Source organism: Entelurus aequoreus, linkage group LG15 (genome assembly GCF_033978785.1).
Source record: "Entelurus aequoreus isolate RoL-2023_Sb linkage group LG15, RoL_Eaeq_v1.1, whole genome shotgun sequence".
Taxonomy (NCBI): domain Eukaryota; kingdom Metazoa; phylum Chordata; class Actinopteri; order Syngnathiformes; family Syngnathidae; genus Entelurus; species Entelurus aequoreus.
In genome coordinates this window covers 17,007,911-17,023,344 of record NC_084745.1, presented here as the reverse complement: position 1 = coordinate 17,023,344, position 15,434 = coordinate 17,007,911, and the positions used below count along the sequence as shown (strand labels likewise).

Here is a 15,434-nt window from a genome sequence, read left to right as displayed (position 1 = left end):
GCGGAAGGCGGGGTACACCCTGGACAAGTCGCCACCTCATCGCAGGGCCAACACAGATAGACAGACAACATTCACACTCACATTCACACACTAGGGCCAGATAGGTTGATTGGCAACGTAAAGAGCAGTTATGTTAAAAACATCCCAACCAACAACAAACACAAGGCTACTGCTCACCGCTTCTCTACAATCTCCAACGTTAGGTGCAGCAGTTCTCTCTTGCTTTTCTCCCTCCTCTTGATCATTTCCAAGATGGTGACAGCCCGACTGAGGTCCCGGCGAAGCTTTAACATCTTCTCGTACGAAGCCTCGTCATTCTTGCGGTTCTGCAAATGTGAAAGCAAAATCGTCACACTGTGAAAAGAAAACACCAGGACGAAGGAGTAACGGTTCACAAAAATTGACAGTTCGGATCTTTTTACAGTTTTGTGACAGTTTTTGATTCAGTGTACTTGTTTTGCTTTTAAACACCTCAGAATACCATATATCCTAATAATCCACCATTACCATTTATGGTTCTTAAAAAAATATTGTATAAAATAAAACTTAAAAATGGCTCCTTAAGCTCTGACCTGGTGCTGTGCGATATGGAGAAAACTATACATTCCTATATGAGTCATTTTATATCCTGTAACGGTTCTGAACACATGATATTCCCAGACATGTGTTCCTTTTCCTCCTGACGACAGCATTGAGGTCACATTTATGTAATTTTTTTGTGATATTCCTTGTTAAACTGTTGATTCTGAATTTATTGGCCAATTTCGTCATTCTTTTTGCGAGTCCAGTAAAGCGGTAATTGGAAATGAGAACTGTATATACACGTAGGAATGGGCGATATGGACCCAAACTAATATCCCAGTATTTTTAGGCCAAATGGCGACATACAATATATTTCGGTATTTTAGACAGAATGCGCTAAGTGTTTAGTCGGTGTCTGCAATGCGTGTAGAGACTCCGGACGCGCGCCGGAACGTTCCTCAGCTCAAATTCAATGAAGCGCGAGTAAACGGCGGGAGTAACTATCAAAGGCCGCATCAAAATATTATATATCAGTGAGGCGGTATTGTCTCAAATACATACTTCTTTCTAAAATATTGGTATGACTCGTAATACCGGCATACCGCCCAGCCCTACGTACACACTCTAAATAGATTAATTAAAAAAAACACATGCTCTGATCAACACACGCGCTCCAAACTGTGCTAGTTTAACCAAACGGTTCAGATTTTATTTATAAACAATTCCATCCCTAGCCAGAACATATCAGTACATGACTTCCTGCGTCTATCTACCCTACCTTCCTGGTCTGCATCTTCTCCGTCCGTCTGCGAAAGGCCACATATGGGTCGCTGGTGCTGGAACCGTCTCTTTTTTCCTGCTTGACGAAGGAAATGAACGTGCCGCCCTTGCACACCTTCCTCTTTCGGCTCCAGTAGTCAAACACTTCCTTGATGAGCTCGTCGTCTTCCTTCAGCAGTAGCTTGGCCTCCTGCAGACTGACAAACTGCAGAGAAACGTGAAGAATTTAAATCTGGAGATGACCTTTCTGATTTGTGGGGACATTATTTAATGCTTTTAAACCTTTAAACAGAATAGGAAGTTTCACAAAAGGCAGGGTTTACCCTAGATTGTCAAAATACCTGTGGCGGTGGGGGCAAGATCACAAAAATATATAGGGTACATACATTTAAAAACAAACTAGCTATTAATTCGTATTTAGGGTTGGGTATAGAGTACCGAGTATCGATTGGAACCGGGACTAACTTTCCGATTCTCCCGGAATCGTTCAAAAGTTTAAATTTCGATTCCTAGTTTCGCTACCCAGTCCACCGACCGGAAAAAAAGAATAAGTCCGCCGACCGGAAGAAGAAGCCGCTGAACACCAACGAAGAAGCGCCCACCGCCGAAAGTGTTAGCATAGCCGAGCCTATGTAGCCGAGCAAGTCAGTCAAGCATGGATAGCGGGCGTCGGCGGTCGAAAGTGTGGCTTTATTTTACTAAAAAAAATGAAATATCTGCGAAATGTAACACGTGACAGGACTGTTTCGTGCTTAGGAGGGTGCACGTCGAACATGATGAAGCACCTCCGAGTTCATGGAGTACAAATAAATGCGTGTCCCGTCTTCGACGCGCTGCGCCGACCGTCCTCCTCTGGCTCCGACGCCCAGCCTGGCACCTCGGTGACTGCACTGCAGTCCGAATCCGGTAAGTAAAACAATATATATGCAATAAATAATGTGTTTTGCGCCAACGTTGAGGCAGCTAACAAATTAGCCCGCATGTTTTTTCATAGACAATTTACAACCTGCTAGCCAGGCTCCGCGATGTGCTCAGCGTACTCCGTTCACCGTAGCGGCAATGGGGAAGATGTCGGTGCCACAGACAGAAGAGTGCCACAGAAAGGTCACTGCACACATAGTCAAAAGACTGCATCCCTTTTCAGAGGTGGAATCTCCAACATTTAGGTTAGTTAAGCAATAACGTTAGAGCTAAGCTCATTGATACTGGGCTAAACAGTAACAGCAACATTACATGTTTGTTTATGTTTGCAGGGATATGGTGAAAACTCTCAACCCAAAATACATACCACCTTCCAGGGACTACCTGTCAAACACATTGATCCCTGCATGGTACAAGAATCGGAATCGAGAATTGGCAGGAATCGGAATCGAAACAAAGAATCGGAATCGTACAAATTCAAACGATACCCAACCCTATTCGTATTAACATATTTTTATATTGTTTTGCTATATTTTCAAGTGTTGCTGCTGTACAATGTACTTTGATAATTTTTCAAGTATCTAGGGACTTTTAATGACTTTCTTTTTTAAACAACTAGCAACAAATCTAGCTCTTTTTCTGGTGTTATTATAAAATGTACTCATGTTTTAAACTACTTCTGTCCCTCAATGTCCCTGACAAAAGAGGTGAGCTGCAGCGAGCATGACGTCAAACTTGCTTCAAGCTGTGGCTTCAGTTGGACTTTCTCTCTTTAAATGCCGCCACTGTCCTCTTAATATTTGTAGATCGCCGTCCGCGGGTATATCTGGGATACATTAAAGTTACGTCCACATCACTCCATACAATGGCGCGCGTTTGGTTTACATGGAGTTTTGGCAATGCTGTATGGTTTTGATTTGATGTTAATTTTTTCCATTACTACAAACACACCGTCCATGCCTGAAAGCGTATTGGCGGAAAATGAGAAAGTGTTATGTGTCTGGCGAAGCCCGGAGACTCAAGTGTTTGCAGGGAAAGTAAAACCTGTTGGAATTGTGCCGTTTGTTATAAGATTGACAATAAGACTTTGTGTGACTTCTTTTGGGGGCTATATTACTTTATTTGTTTTCACGTTAAAAAAATCCCCTATTTTCAAGGTGTGGAGGCAATGAAAATGCTGTGGCGGTGTGCCACATTCAGTTACATTAAGGGGAAACCCTGGAAGGTTTCAATTAATGCACAGAAGACACTTGTGCTTGCATCTTACAACAATAATAAAGTACCTAGATTTTGAATATAATTTACATGTCATTGTACACCACTCTTATCACTGTATTGTTGAACAGAAGTACTCTTAATGCGCGACCAAGTCAGTTGTGGTATGTGCGTATAACTTACAATGCAATCTGCTGTATGGAGTTGGAATCACAAGATACACAGGCAGTCCCAAGAATCTATGAGAAACATTGGTAAACAAGACGATGGGCTTACCTGTTGCCCGCTGCCTTTCTCCAGACGGTCTATCATCCCCTCAAACTGGAGCGCGGTGATTTCCATTTTCTTCTTCAGCTTATTCACAAAAGTCTCGTCCCCTGAATCTAGGTCGTAGTCTGGCTGCTCTGTGTCCAGACCAAAAGCTGCGGCAAGAAAAGAGAGATGGTTACTGGGAATGCGCAATATAAACAATAAAACAATTAATGTTGAACGATCTTAAAAAGTTGAAGTATATCAGTATCAGCATTGGTATGACGAATATTGTCCCTGTAACTATTTGGTATTGGATCCATATCCAAATTTGTATTACCACCCAAATCTAATACGAAGTAGCCCAACAACAGAACAATAAGTGCTTCTTACATTCAAAAAGAAGTCAAGCTATCATTTACATACGAAATAGTATATTGTGGTATATATTGTTATCGCAGAAGGCTGAAATATAAATTGTGATAAAAACTTTAGTCCATAAAGGGAGTGCCTTATAAACATCTGGTTCAATTTCACTCACGCCAATAAATATCTGCATTGTTATTGACGGAATTTGTCAGCTTCCCAAGAAATTGGCTTCGTGTTAGAAAGTGCTTTCACATTATTTTGGCATTTATGATACAAGCAGCAGTGTAAACCAGGTAAAGTCAAAGAGGATAAAGCTGCTAACTTACGCTGTATGTGAATAAGCTGCTTTGGCATTTTGAAATCCCCCGGGTAGAGGGACTCGTAGTGCGTGATGTTGCATTCGGCCTCGGGCACGGGGATGACCATATTGTCCCGCTTCTCGCCGTAGACCTGCTGCGCCGAGATGGCCCGCTGGAGATGGTGCTCCTGAAAGACGGTGGTGGAAGGAAGTTGAAGTTTTAAAGTTACACTGAAGTACGTCACAGTTACACTTGCAAAATATTTAAAAAAGGAGCAGGAATAAGCACAGCTAGTTTAATTCAACTCTCTCCATGTATCAGTATGGTTCCTAGTTTGACAAAAAGTATCAATTCCCAATAATCAATTGATTATTTTGCCCGTCTTCAGAGCTCACCCTCCAGCGTACAAGCTCTCTATGCTAAAACTTAGCAACAGATGGCCTCCGCAGTCACTGCTTGTTCTGACAACTATTCTAACAGAGCTCCTACTCATTTTGACACATTACAAAACTCTAGAATTCAAAATGTGGGTCAGCATTTGATGGCGTATTAGAAAAAAAGCTGGCACAAATAACGCCACTGAACCGTGTTGGCGCACAGCCGGATATGCGACTGCATGTGAGAAGATCGCCACTTCCTAGAGGGAACGCGAGCTGTGAGCAAGTATTCAAGAACACAGCATGTGTCCCAAGAACACAACTATATGCCAAAAAAAAGAAAAACATTTCGACACCACCAAAGCACAATTTGAAAACAACCTACATATTTAACCAGACATGTTCTGAAGTTTACAGCAGTTTAGGTTAAAAAATGTAATTATTTTTTCAAAAATCAGACAATCTCTGTTCTTAAGACACAAAGCAAATCTGCTACCAGCGTTCTATTTGCAACAACTCAACCATTACAGTACAACCCTGTGGAATATAATTATGCCAATACTATGACTCACTGCACTTCTCCATCACCCTCAGTCTGCTTTACTACAGCACACAATAATACACATTTCCGTAAATGTGTCAGTTTTAAATATAGAGCCATTCTCAACACTGCTAGTGTGATAAAAAGGTACTGTACTTATTGGCACCGTAAGTGATGTTTATCCTTGCAACAAAACACACAAAAACCAAATGGGCCATTAGAAAGGCATCAGGAGTGCAACACTTTAAACATTTTTTGATAACGCACTAGCACTGATCCAAAAAAATCAGGCTCAGTGCAGTGAAGCCCACCACCAACAAAAGTGGAAATGCACACAAAATGCTGCAGGAACAAACCTGAATTTCCATCAGGGCCACAGAGCTGAAAAAAAAAGAGACTAGAATAGGGGGAAAAAAAATATTTTTCACAGCACCACACGTTCCAACGATTAAAATGTTTCTAAGAGAAAAAAAAGGTTGCCATGGACACCACAGTGTGGCCTTCAGCAGGTGTTTGCAGCTCATGCTGGCTGTAGTCATTTAATGATGCTCTGAGCTGCTAGGACACTCTTAAGACTGCATCGACTCAATGGCACATTCCTGAACATTTAAGACGGATCTGGACATGAAGCTACTGTGGGAACGTTAACTTAGCCTACGTTTCATGCATGAAGTGGCACATGCTCTGCATGTATGCAAGACATTAAAAGACCATGTGGGTTTGTGTTTTTTAATTGAGTGGGTATTCCATGTGGTCAGTCAGTACATTCCCGCGTTCCACTGACCCCCAGGCAGGATGTGGGTCAGGGAGCTAAGCCACTGTAGTAAAACCGCTTTATCTCTTTTGTCACTCTGTTATGTAATGCTGCTGTGGGCCACACTGTAGGTGGAGGGCGAGGGGGGCTAGTTTCTGCTGACTTTGCCCCCTCCCCCGTCTGTGTTTTTATGACGCTTATGTCTGCTGTTCTGCAGCACAGATGGGCTCTCCTGCTGATGAGCCGCCAAAAAACATGTGTTTCTATGCACAACTGCTTTCTGCAGACAAAAATCACTCACTTGCAACAGTTTAAATACAAATGTGGATGATTAGTACTTAAAAAGTGCTGACTTGGGGTGGTTTGCAGTTTGTAGCAATCTGTTGCAAAAATGTTATAATCTTATGTATAAAAAGAACACTGTATTTGCAGTTTGTAGCAATCTGTTGCAAAAATGTTACAATCTTATGTATCAAAAGTACACTGTGTAGTTTACTCTTGTACCGTAGAAACTGAGGCTACGTTCACACTGCAAGGTATGATGTCCAAATGTTTTTTTTTGGTAAATTCGGATCCTTTTATGAAGTCGTTCACGTAGCAAAAAAACACGATGCCTAATGGGAAAGCAAACTGACCTGCACGCAGACATGTCACACGTGCTGCAGTGTTGACAGAAGTAAACATGGCTCCAATTCTAATAGTACCCAGTCGTGGCGTATTTGTGGCAATTTCAAGGCTTTTGTGCTATCAAAGTCAACATTTTCTGAACCAAATTATTGCACATGGAAGATGAAGAAGGAAGAGGCAATCATTTTGGGTCTCGCAGTTTGCGGGACATTTGCTTCCATGTATGCTTCAAAGAGCTGTCCCAGACAGGAGTGGTGGAACACTGACAGAAGTTCCTAAAACAATATTTTCACTTGTTTTCTGTTTGTTTCTCAACTAGTCATTTTGCGACCGTCTATTCTGGCAAAGCATTTTAACACTCACCACTTTCTGACGACGTATTGGTCGGATTAACGTGACCCAATAGTTCAGAAAGCAGTTGCAGTGGATGCATATCTGATTTACATCCAAACACCAACGAGATCTGGGTCGGATTTGAAAAATTTGGGAATGTACTGTTCACATTGACATCAAAAAAATCTCATACAGGTCACATATGGGCAAAAAAATCAGAACTAACCAGCAGTGTGAACAGTGCCTAAGAAAATGTATTAATTTTGCCTTTGACCAAAGGTTTGCAACATATGTTTTCTCTATTTTTGTAAAGCTACTGCCTTTTCGGATGACTCACCCCACACTTTGAGATGCTGTCATATAAAGAAAGGCCTATCGTTTAAAACAGCTCTTCTCAAATAGTGGGGCGGACCCTGTGAAGGGGGTGTGTGATCCCAGGGAACTTGATTAATCAGTACCATGCTTCAAACAAAATGCTGCGCAATACAAAATGTGCTCATTGTAGCCATTAATCCTGACTGCCTCATTTTGATTAAAAACATGTTTTACAGATTAACTTTCATCTTGAAGTATCAAATAATTCCAGTTGTTCAGTTTAAATAAGAATTTCATTTGTCTTTTAAAGGCCTACTGAAACCCACTACTACCGACCACGCAGTCTATAGTTTATATATCAATGATGAAATCTTAACATTGCAACACATGCCAATGCGGCCGGGTTAACTTATAAAGTGCAATTTTAAATTTCCCGCGAAACTTCCGGTTGAAAACGCCTATGTATGATGATGTTTGCGCGTGACGTCGATGTTTGAAACGGAAGTATTCGGACAAATTGTATCCCAATACAAACAGCTCTGTTTTCATCGCAAAATTCCACAGTATTCTTGACATCTGTGTTGGTGAATCTTTTGCAATTTGTTTAATGAACAATGGAGACTGCAAAGAAGAAAGCTGTAGGTGGGATCGGTGTATTAGCGGCTGGCTGCAGCAACACAACCAGGAGGACTTTGACTTGGATAGCTGACGCGCTATTCGACGCTAGCCGCCAACCGCATCGATGATCGGGTGAAGTCCTTCGTCGCGGCGTCGATCGCTGGAACGCAGATGAGCACGGGTGTTGATGAGCAGATGAGGGCTGGCTGGCGTAGGTGGATAGCTAATGTTTTTAGCATAGCTATGTGAGGTCCCGTAGCTAAGTTAGTTTCAATGGCGTCGTTAGCAACAGCATTGCTAGGCTTCGACAGGCGGCACAGCATTAACCGTGTAGTTACAGGTCCAGTATTTGGTTCGGTGTCTCCTGATAGTAGTATTGTTGATCTTCTGTCTATCCTTCCTGTCAGGGCCTTATTTCTTTTGTTTCTATCTGCATTTAAGCACGATGCTATCACGTTAGCTCCGTAGCTAAAGTGCTTCACCGATGTATTGAGATAAAAGTCACTGTGAATGTCCATTTCGCGTTCTCGACTCTCATTTTCAAGAGGATACAGTAACCCAGGTGGTTTAAAATACAAATCCGTGATCCACAATAGAAAAAGGAGAAAGTGTGGAATCCAATGAGCCCTTTTACCTAAGTTACGGTCAGAGCGAAAAAAGATACGTCCTGCACTGCACTCTAGTGTTTCACTCTCACGTTCCTCATCCACGAATCTTTCATCCTCGCTCAAATTAATGGGGTAATCGTCACTTTCTTGGTCCGAATCGCTCTCGCTGCTGGTGTAAACAATGGGGAAATGTGAGGAGCCCTTCAACCTGCGACGTCACGCTACTTTCGGTACAGGCAAGGCTTTTTTATAAGCGACCAAAAGTTGCAATACTTTATCGTCGATGTTCTCTACTAAATCCTTTCAGCAAAAATATGGCAATATCGCAAAATGATCAAGTATGACACATAGAATGGATCTGCTATCCCCGTTTAAATTAAAAAAATTAATTTCAGTAGGCCTTTAAGGTCAGTCAAATTGATGCCCTTCAATTTTGTCTGTTACATACCAAAAAACTATGTTAATAAAGTTATTTGTTGTAAGTTGAGGTACATTTTATTTTTTTGTTAATAAGGACACAATGTTATGCATTGGTGTATTTATAACATTTTTTATAAACAGATGATACAATTCATTGTCTCGGCAGAGAGTGGCTGCAAAATGTTTGCTTCTTCCTGGAGGTAAAGGGGGTAACAGAAACTAATTGAGAAGCACTGATTTAAGGTGACTAATTTATTCAAGTATTTAAAAGACCACCAAAGCAACCCAACAATAACAAACTAACCACCAAGGGAAAAATCACTGACAGGTCTAACCACTTCTGCTGAGAAGTTTCCATTACCACCGTGAAGAGTCAATTTAGTATTTAGCACAAAATAAACAAAATGCATTTACCCTTCTTAGCTAAAATATGCTAAATTGTTAGCACATTGACGAGCGTATGATTCCTAATAATAAAAAAATAGTACGTCCTGGTTCTCATCTATCTAGTAGCGACTAGGCCACATCAGCACGGCCACAAAGTGTAGCCCACATGGCCGCCTGGGAGCTGTCAACACGCGGGTGCCGGTTGTCAAAGCGGGCCGAGGCTCAGCGTCTCCCCCTAGCGCCCGCACAGGCCCAGTGCACCACGTCCGAGGCCTGCTCGCCGGGAGAAAAGCAACAAAATGGAGGAAGAGATCCACGTCACGTGACTTCTTTGTGCTACCCCCCGCATTTTCTGGCCAAACTAGCCAGCACGACACGACCAAAGAAAGGCGTGCGTGTTATAAACACTTCTAATATGACACCCGCCTTGGAGCGGCGTCTATAGGAGGCGAATTCGCCGAGATCCGTCGTGTGCTCGTCGGAGCTGACATGGTGGCCATTTTGAGCGAGCCTGCGCAGGCAGCGTAGCGGTTGCCGCCAGGTCGGGAAAGACACCGCCATAAAACCCCGGCCGCCATTGCTCCAGCGGCCGTTAAACATACCGATTCCTCCTCCTTTTCCATCCCGGTAGGCATCTGGGGCACAGCCCGGTTGATAGAAGCATATTCATGCAGGTCCGGTAGATCCTCGCAGCGGAAGACGGGCAGGGGCTTGCTAGCATCCAGCGCCCGCGCCCGAAACGACAATTTACTCATGTTTTATATGAAAAGACGCAGCATAAAGCTAGTGGATCTGCGAGGAATAACAGCAGTCCCGTGTGTAGTTCTCATGGATGGATCCGGAACGGTGTCCTGGAGTCAGCTGCTCGATCGAGGCGAGGCTCGGGTCCGTAGCAGCGCGAGCAGCGGCCGGGCAGGCCCGCGTCTCGGTCGCTCTCTGTCGGTCGCTGAGGCTCTGGCGCTCCGCTCTGCCTCCCCGGTTCAATGCGCCATGGCCAACATGGCGGACATTACAAACTCATGTAGCGCTCCACTCGCTCCGCGCAGCCCAACCCCCTCCATCGCACCAACAGCCATTCCCACGCAGCTTGGCACGCCTGCGCGCTCGACAGAACCGTGGGGTCCGGGGAGAGAAGGGGTGGGTGAGACTGATGATGCTGAGGAGGGGACGTCAACTTTTTTACTTCAATTGTCCGAACACGCCAGCAAATCATTTTACCCTGGGGTTCACATTTATAAGACGCTATGGACCTATTATTTTTTATTGCGTTTATGTGGACAAGGCCTAGTCATACTTAAATCAGCGGTGTCAAACTCGTTTTCATTGAGGGCCACATCGCAGTAGTGTGTGCCCTCAGAGGGCCACTTGTAACAGCGAGTAATATATGAATTTGTCTATGAAATTTGATTACTATACATATTGTAAAAAAAAATTCTTTAGATTTAACTTAAAAAAACTGGGAACTCAATCACCACAATTATGCTGTTAAATATACAGTGTTTTTTTTTTTTTTTTTAAACGTAATCTTATATGGAAAAACAGTACCACTGTTTTTTTAGAGTAAAAAATAGCAGCTTAGTTGCCAGAATGTTACAGTAAAACTTACACTGTTTTTTTTTTACAACATATTACTATAAACTGAAAAATAGTACAACTGTTTTTTACGGTAAAAATAGCAGCTTTGTCGCCAGAATTTGATTGGAAAACAGTGTTGTTGTTTTTTTTTTTACAACATATTGCTACTGTAAACTGAGAAACAGTACAACTGTTTTTAAAAAAAAATCTGGTTACTGAACTGCCTGTTTTTTAATCCTCAAAATATGTGGTACTGTATTTCCATTTAGAGTAATACTCCCTGAAAAGAACAACTGTAGATTTTACGATAAACTGTCAGCTCAGTTTACAGGATTTTACTGTAAAAAAACAACGGTAGAGTTTTTTTTTAATGTACAGTAATATTGGCAACACTAAATTGACCCTATTGAATGTGTGAATGTCCCAATACCAATATTTTGGTACTGGTACCAACATTATTTTGATACCTTTCGGTACTTTTCAGAGGCAGTATAGTACCAAAAATTATTCATTAGTATCGCGGTACTATACTAATACCGGTATACCGTACAACCCTAGTTGGCAGTACCCTGCCTTCTGTCCAAGTGCAGCTGGGATAGGCTCCAGCCCCCCCCCCCCCCCCCGCGACCCCGAGAGGGACAAGCGGTAGAAAAATGGATGGATGGGTGCTGTGAAAACCACCGTAAAATGTATTGTCTCTTTTACAGTATACAATTTGATGGATAGCTTGCTTTGAAATCATAGGTCAAGCACATACAATATTTAAGTATTTATTTTGATTTTGACAAACAAAAATTGTTTGCAAATTATGATAATAATGTTTGTTAAATTATTAGATTATATTAAAGTTTAAACGGTATGGAATTTCATGCATTACATTAGTTTTTTCTGTCAAAATGGAAAGAATGAATACATTTAGTAAAAAAAGATAAGGTACTTCATGGATGCATATGATTTCCAAGTGTTGGCAGGCCATTACAATGATGTGGCGGGCCAGTCTGGCCCCCGGTTCTTGAGTTTGACGCTTGTGCCTTAAAACTTATTTTACCAAATGTGAACTGTAATCTTTTGTAAATGCTAGTCACAGATAATTATGACAGGAACATGCTGTTTTTAAGGACCAAGTGCAAAAAACAACTTTGTCAAAGATCATCTATAAGGGAAAGGTGCTCTGCTGTTTAAGGATTCTACTACAAAAACATCAATCAATCATCGTCTTTCTGACAAGAGCCCACTTTTGTGTTAAAGGATCGGCAAAAAAAAAACAGAAAACGCAAATCAAATATATTCTGTATGGCAGGAGTATTCTGCTGTTTTTAAGGACATACTGCAAAGACCCTGCAAGTGACAGGAGCGCCCTGCTGTTTCTAAAACTCGACAACAAAAAAATGCTAGTCGAAGACATTCCGCGTGACAGAAGTGGCTTCTAGGAATGCAATGATATGAAAATGTCAGATGACGTTATTGTGACCAAAACTATAAGGGGTATTATTATCATCACTGTATTGTTGAATGTACTCAAGAAGTACTTCTACACACGCTGAATTTTTTAAACCACATTTCATATAAAAAAATATTGAATTGAAATATTGAATTGAGTGTTTTTTATTGATAAAAGCAAAACGGGCGGCGTGTTCTTCACTTTTGATTAATGTGACGTAGTAATTTTAATTTAAAACGGAAATACTGACCGTCAGGAGTTTTACCGCGGTTTATCATTAACTCTGTTTAACATTACATCCTTACGGAAGCCCACTGCTGTTTTTAAAGGGCACCTATGATGATTTTTTTTTACATTTAAAACCCTTCCTTGTGGTGGATGGAACATGTTTTGGATAAGCGTCGTGTTTTAATTTTGCTCCACAGTCCCGTATTTAACCCTTTTTTTGAGTGTCTGCAAGATGGCTGTCTGTGGAGGCGTTCCCAGATTGTCCCACCCTCTTAAAACGTATCAAATGAATCCTTCAAAAAATGTTTAAGAATGTGGTATTTACCGTATTTTTCGGACTATAAGTCACAGTTTTTTTCATAGTTTGGCGGGGGGTGCGACTTAAACTCAGGAGCGACTTATGTGTGAATTTATTAACACATTACCGTAAAATATCAAATAATATTATTTAGCTCATTCACGTAAGAGACTAGATGTATAAGATTTCATCGGATTTAGCGATTAGGAGTGACAGATTGTTTGGGAAACATATAGCATGTTTTATATGTTATAGTTTATATGTTATAGTTATTTGAATGACTCTTACCATTATATGTTACGTTAACATACCAGGCACGTTCTCAGTTGGTTATTTATGTGTCATATAACATACACTTATTCAGCCTGTTGTTCACTATTCTTTATTTATTTTAAATTGCCTTTCAAATGTCTATTCTTGGTGTTGGGTTTTATCAAATAAATTTCCCCAAAAAATGTGACTTATACTCCAGTGCGACGTATGTTTTTTTCCTTCTTTTTTATGCATTTTAGGCCGGTGCGACTTATACTCCGGAGCGACTTATAGTCCGAAAAATACGGTATCTGCCGGTCATATTATTAGCTACACCAGCACACTCGCCGATAGACCAGACTAGCAGCATAAAAAAAGATGCTTTTGTCAGAATGTATGTCACTGCACGCTGTAACTATACTTTATTTTTTCCTTTAATTTTATTAAAATATTGACCTGGTGCATTGCCTCTGAGCTGGTAAAAGTAATTCTACATTATAAATCATGCCTCTCACTAGTATAGTAGAGGGTGATAAGTTGGTCAACTTTGACATTTAACTTAGACCCAGACATTGCAAGAGGGACACAAAAAGAAGGTTATTTTGGACCACTTTTTTTTTTTTAAACCTGCGTGAAGATTATGATTAGGCCCAAAAATTTAAGTTTCTGGATCATTTGTCCCAAAGTAGTCTGTTGTCTCTCAAGAGTAGGAGTGTTGTTGTAGTAGAAGGAAATAGGAAATAGCAAATGTTGTGACGAGTCTGTGAAACTATTGCACTGCCGTAAGCTTAAAATGAGCATAATACATAAATATTACATGTTATTATGAATGTGCCTGTTACTACATTACATATATACTTATAGCGTGTATATAAAACCACGATGGATGTTTTTTTTAGAGCGCTGTATAGGATAGAATAGAGAAAATCCTATTACATTGTTATGTGAATTGCTAGCTTTTATTTCAGTTCAGTTGAGTTCAGTTTATTTCAGTTCAGTTCAGTTCAGTTCAGTTCCAGGAATTAGAATGCATACAAAACATGTGTGTGCTTGTATCACATAAGGACTGTGAATGATAGGCAACATTCCAAAAGAAGTGCAGTTTTCTTTTAGGACACACTGCAAAAATGCTAGTCAAAGATCCTTTAAATGGTAGGAGTGTTCTTTTTAAAGATCTTCCGCAAAAATAAGATTCAAAGATCTTCTGCATGACAGGAGTGCTGTGCTGTTTTTAATCCAGAAAAATACTGGTCGCAGATGCTTTACATTACAGGGAGCATTTGCATTTTTTTAGGAATCTGCTTTTGCAAGTTTTCTGCAAATTTTTGCAACCTGCTGCAAAACAATCTCAAGTTTCGAGCTAAACTCGCAGCTCACTTTGATGCCATTTAAGGGTTGAATTCATCCTGCACACCACCATTTTAAGAGCCCTATTGTAGATGATCTACTTATGACAAACTCAAGCAGGAAGCAGCATAGAACAACCTCACTGCATTACGCGGGTTGACATAGAACATTTATCCGAATTATTATACTGTATCTACAAACAACATATTTCACTCGAACCGACACTTTCATTGTCTTGCAAAGAATTCCACCTGGTGGTAACTATTTTCTACTTTTCGTTTTGCAAATTAAATATAAATGTTAAATCCAAACAAACCCCACCCTTTTATTAAATATTGGTAACACGAGAAGGCTGATTATTACAACTGGACAATGCATTGACACAATAATTTATTTATGGATGGAACACAATTCAGCATATGAATAGCATTTATTTGCCTATTATACTTGTACTTAAAGCTTGCTGTGACCCCAAGCTTACATGTGAAGGATGTTTTCCTGTTTAACATGCCTGGTTATTTGGCATCAATAATTAATTACCTCTGTTAAACCATAACCAATTGTATTTGCAATCCACAAGTTATGTGAAAATACTGTCTAAACGCCCACAAAATACCACCATTTTAAACAGCCATTTTGAATATGCGTCTTTGGCTTTTCCATACGTTAGGGATCTGATGACATCACAGGGGCAAATTTCTCTGCACTCTGCCCATTGTCAGCAGATCAGTCATATTGGAAATATGCAAAAACGGGAAAAATTTGCTTTTTCATTCACAAACCCTATGTAAGACAAGAACACTTTTTTCTTTTAATGCATTCTAACTCATAAATTAACGTTGGCAAAAGTCAACTAACAATGGAGTCAACTGGGGTGCCCATAAAGCCCTCTAAATAACCATCCAAAAACTGCCAAAAATACTCCACTTGCAGCTTATGACCTGAATATTAACCAAGT

At 40.7% G+C, this 15,434-nt stretch overlaps 1 protein-coding gene across 3 annotated transcripts in view; it reads right to left on the bottom strand.

The window, feature by feature from the left end:
- Nucleotides 1–15,434, bottom strand: part of LOC133629863 (enhancer of polycomb homolog 1-like) — a 62,222-nt gene that overhangs the window by 34,310 nt on the left and 12,478 nt on the right. For 2 of the 3 annotated variants that reach the window (XM_062020908.1, XM_062020909.1), the window contains exons 3-7: nt 9,938–10,491; nt 4,383–4,542; nt 3,715–3,860; nt 1,301–1,507; nt 178–326 (exon numbers count right to left, since the gene is read on the bottom strand). In XM_062020908.1, the coding sequence (XP_061876892.1) occupies nt 178–326; nt 1,301–1,507; nt 3,715–3,860; nt 4,383–4,542; nt 9,938–10,090 (815 nt within the window). In that variant the 5' untranslated portion in view covers nt 10,091–10,491. The remainder of the gene's footprint in view (nt 1–177; nt 327–1,300; nt 1,508–3,714; nt 3,861–4,382; nt 4,543–9,937; nt 10,492–15,434) is intronic. The other variant, XM_062020910.1, reaches the window with a different exon arrangement.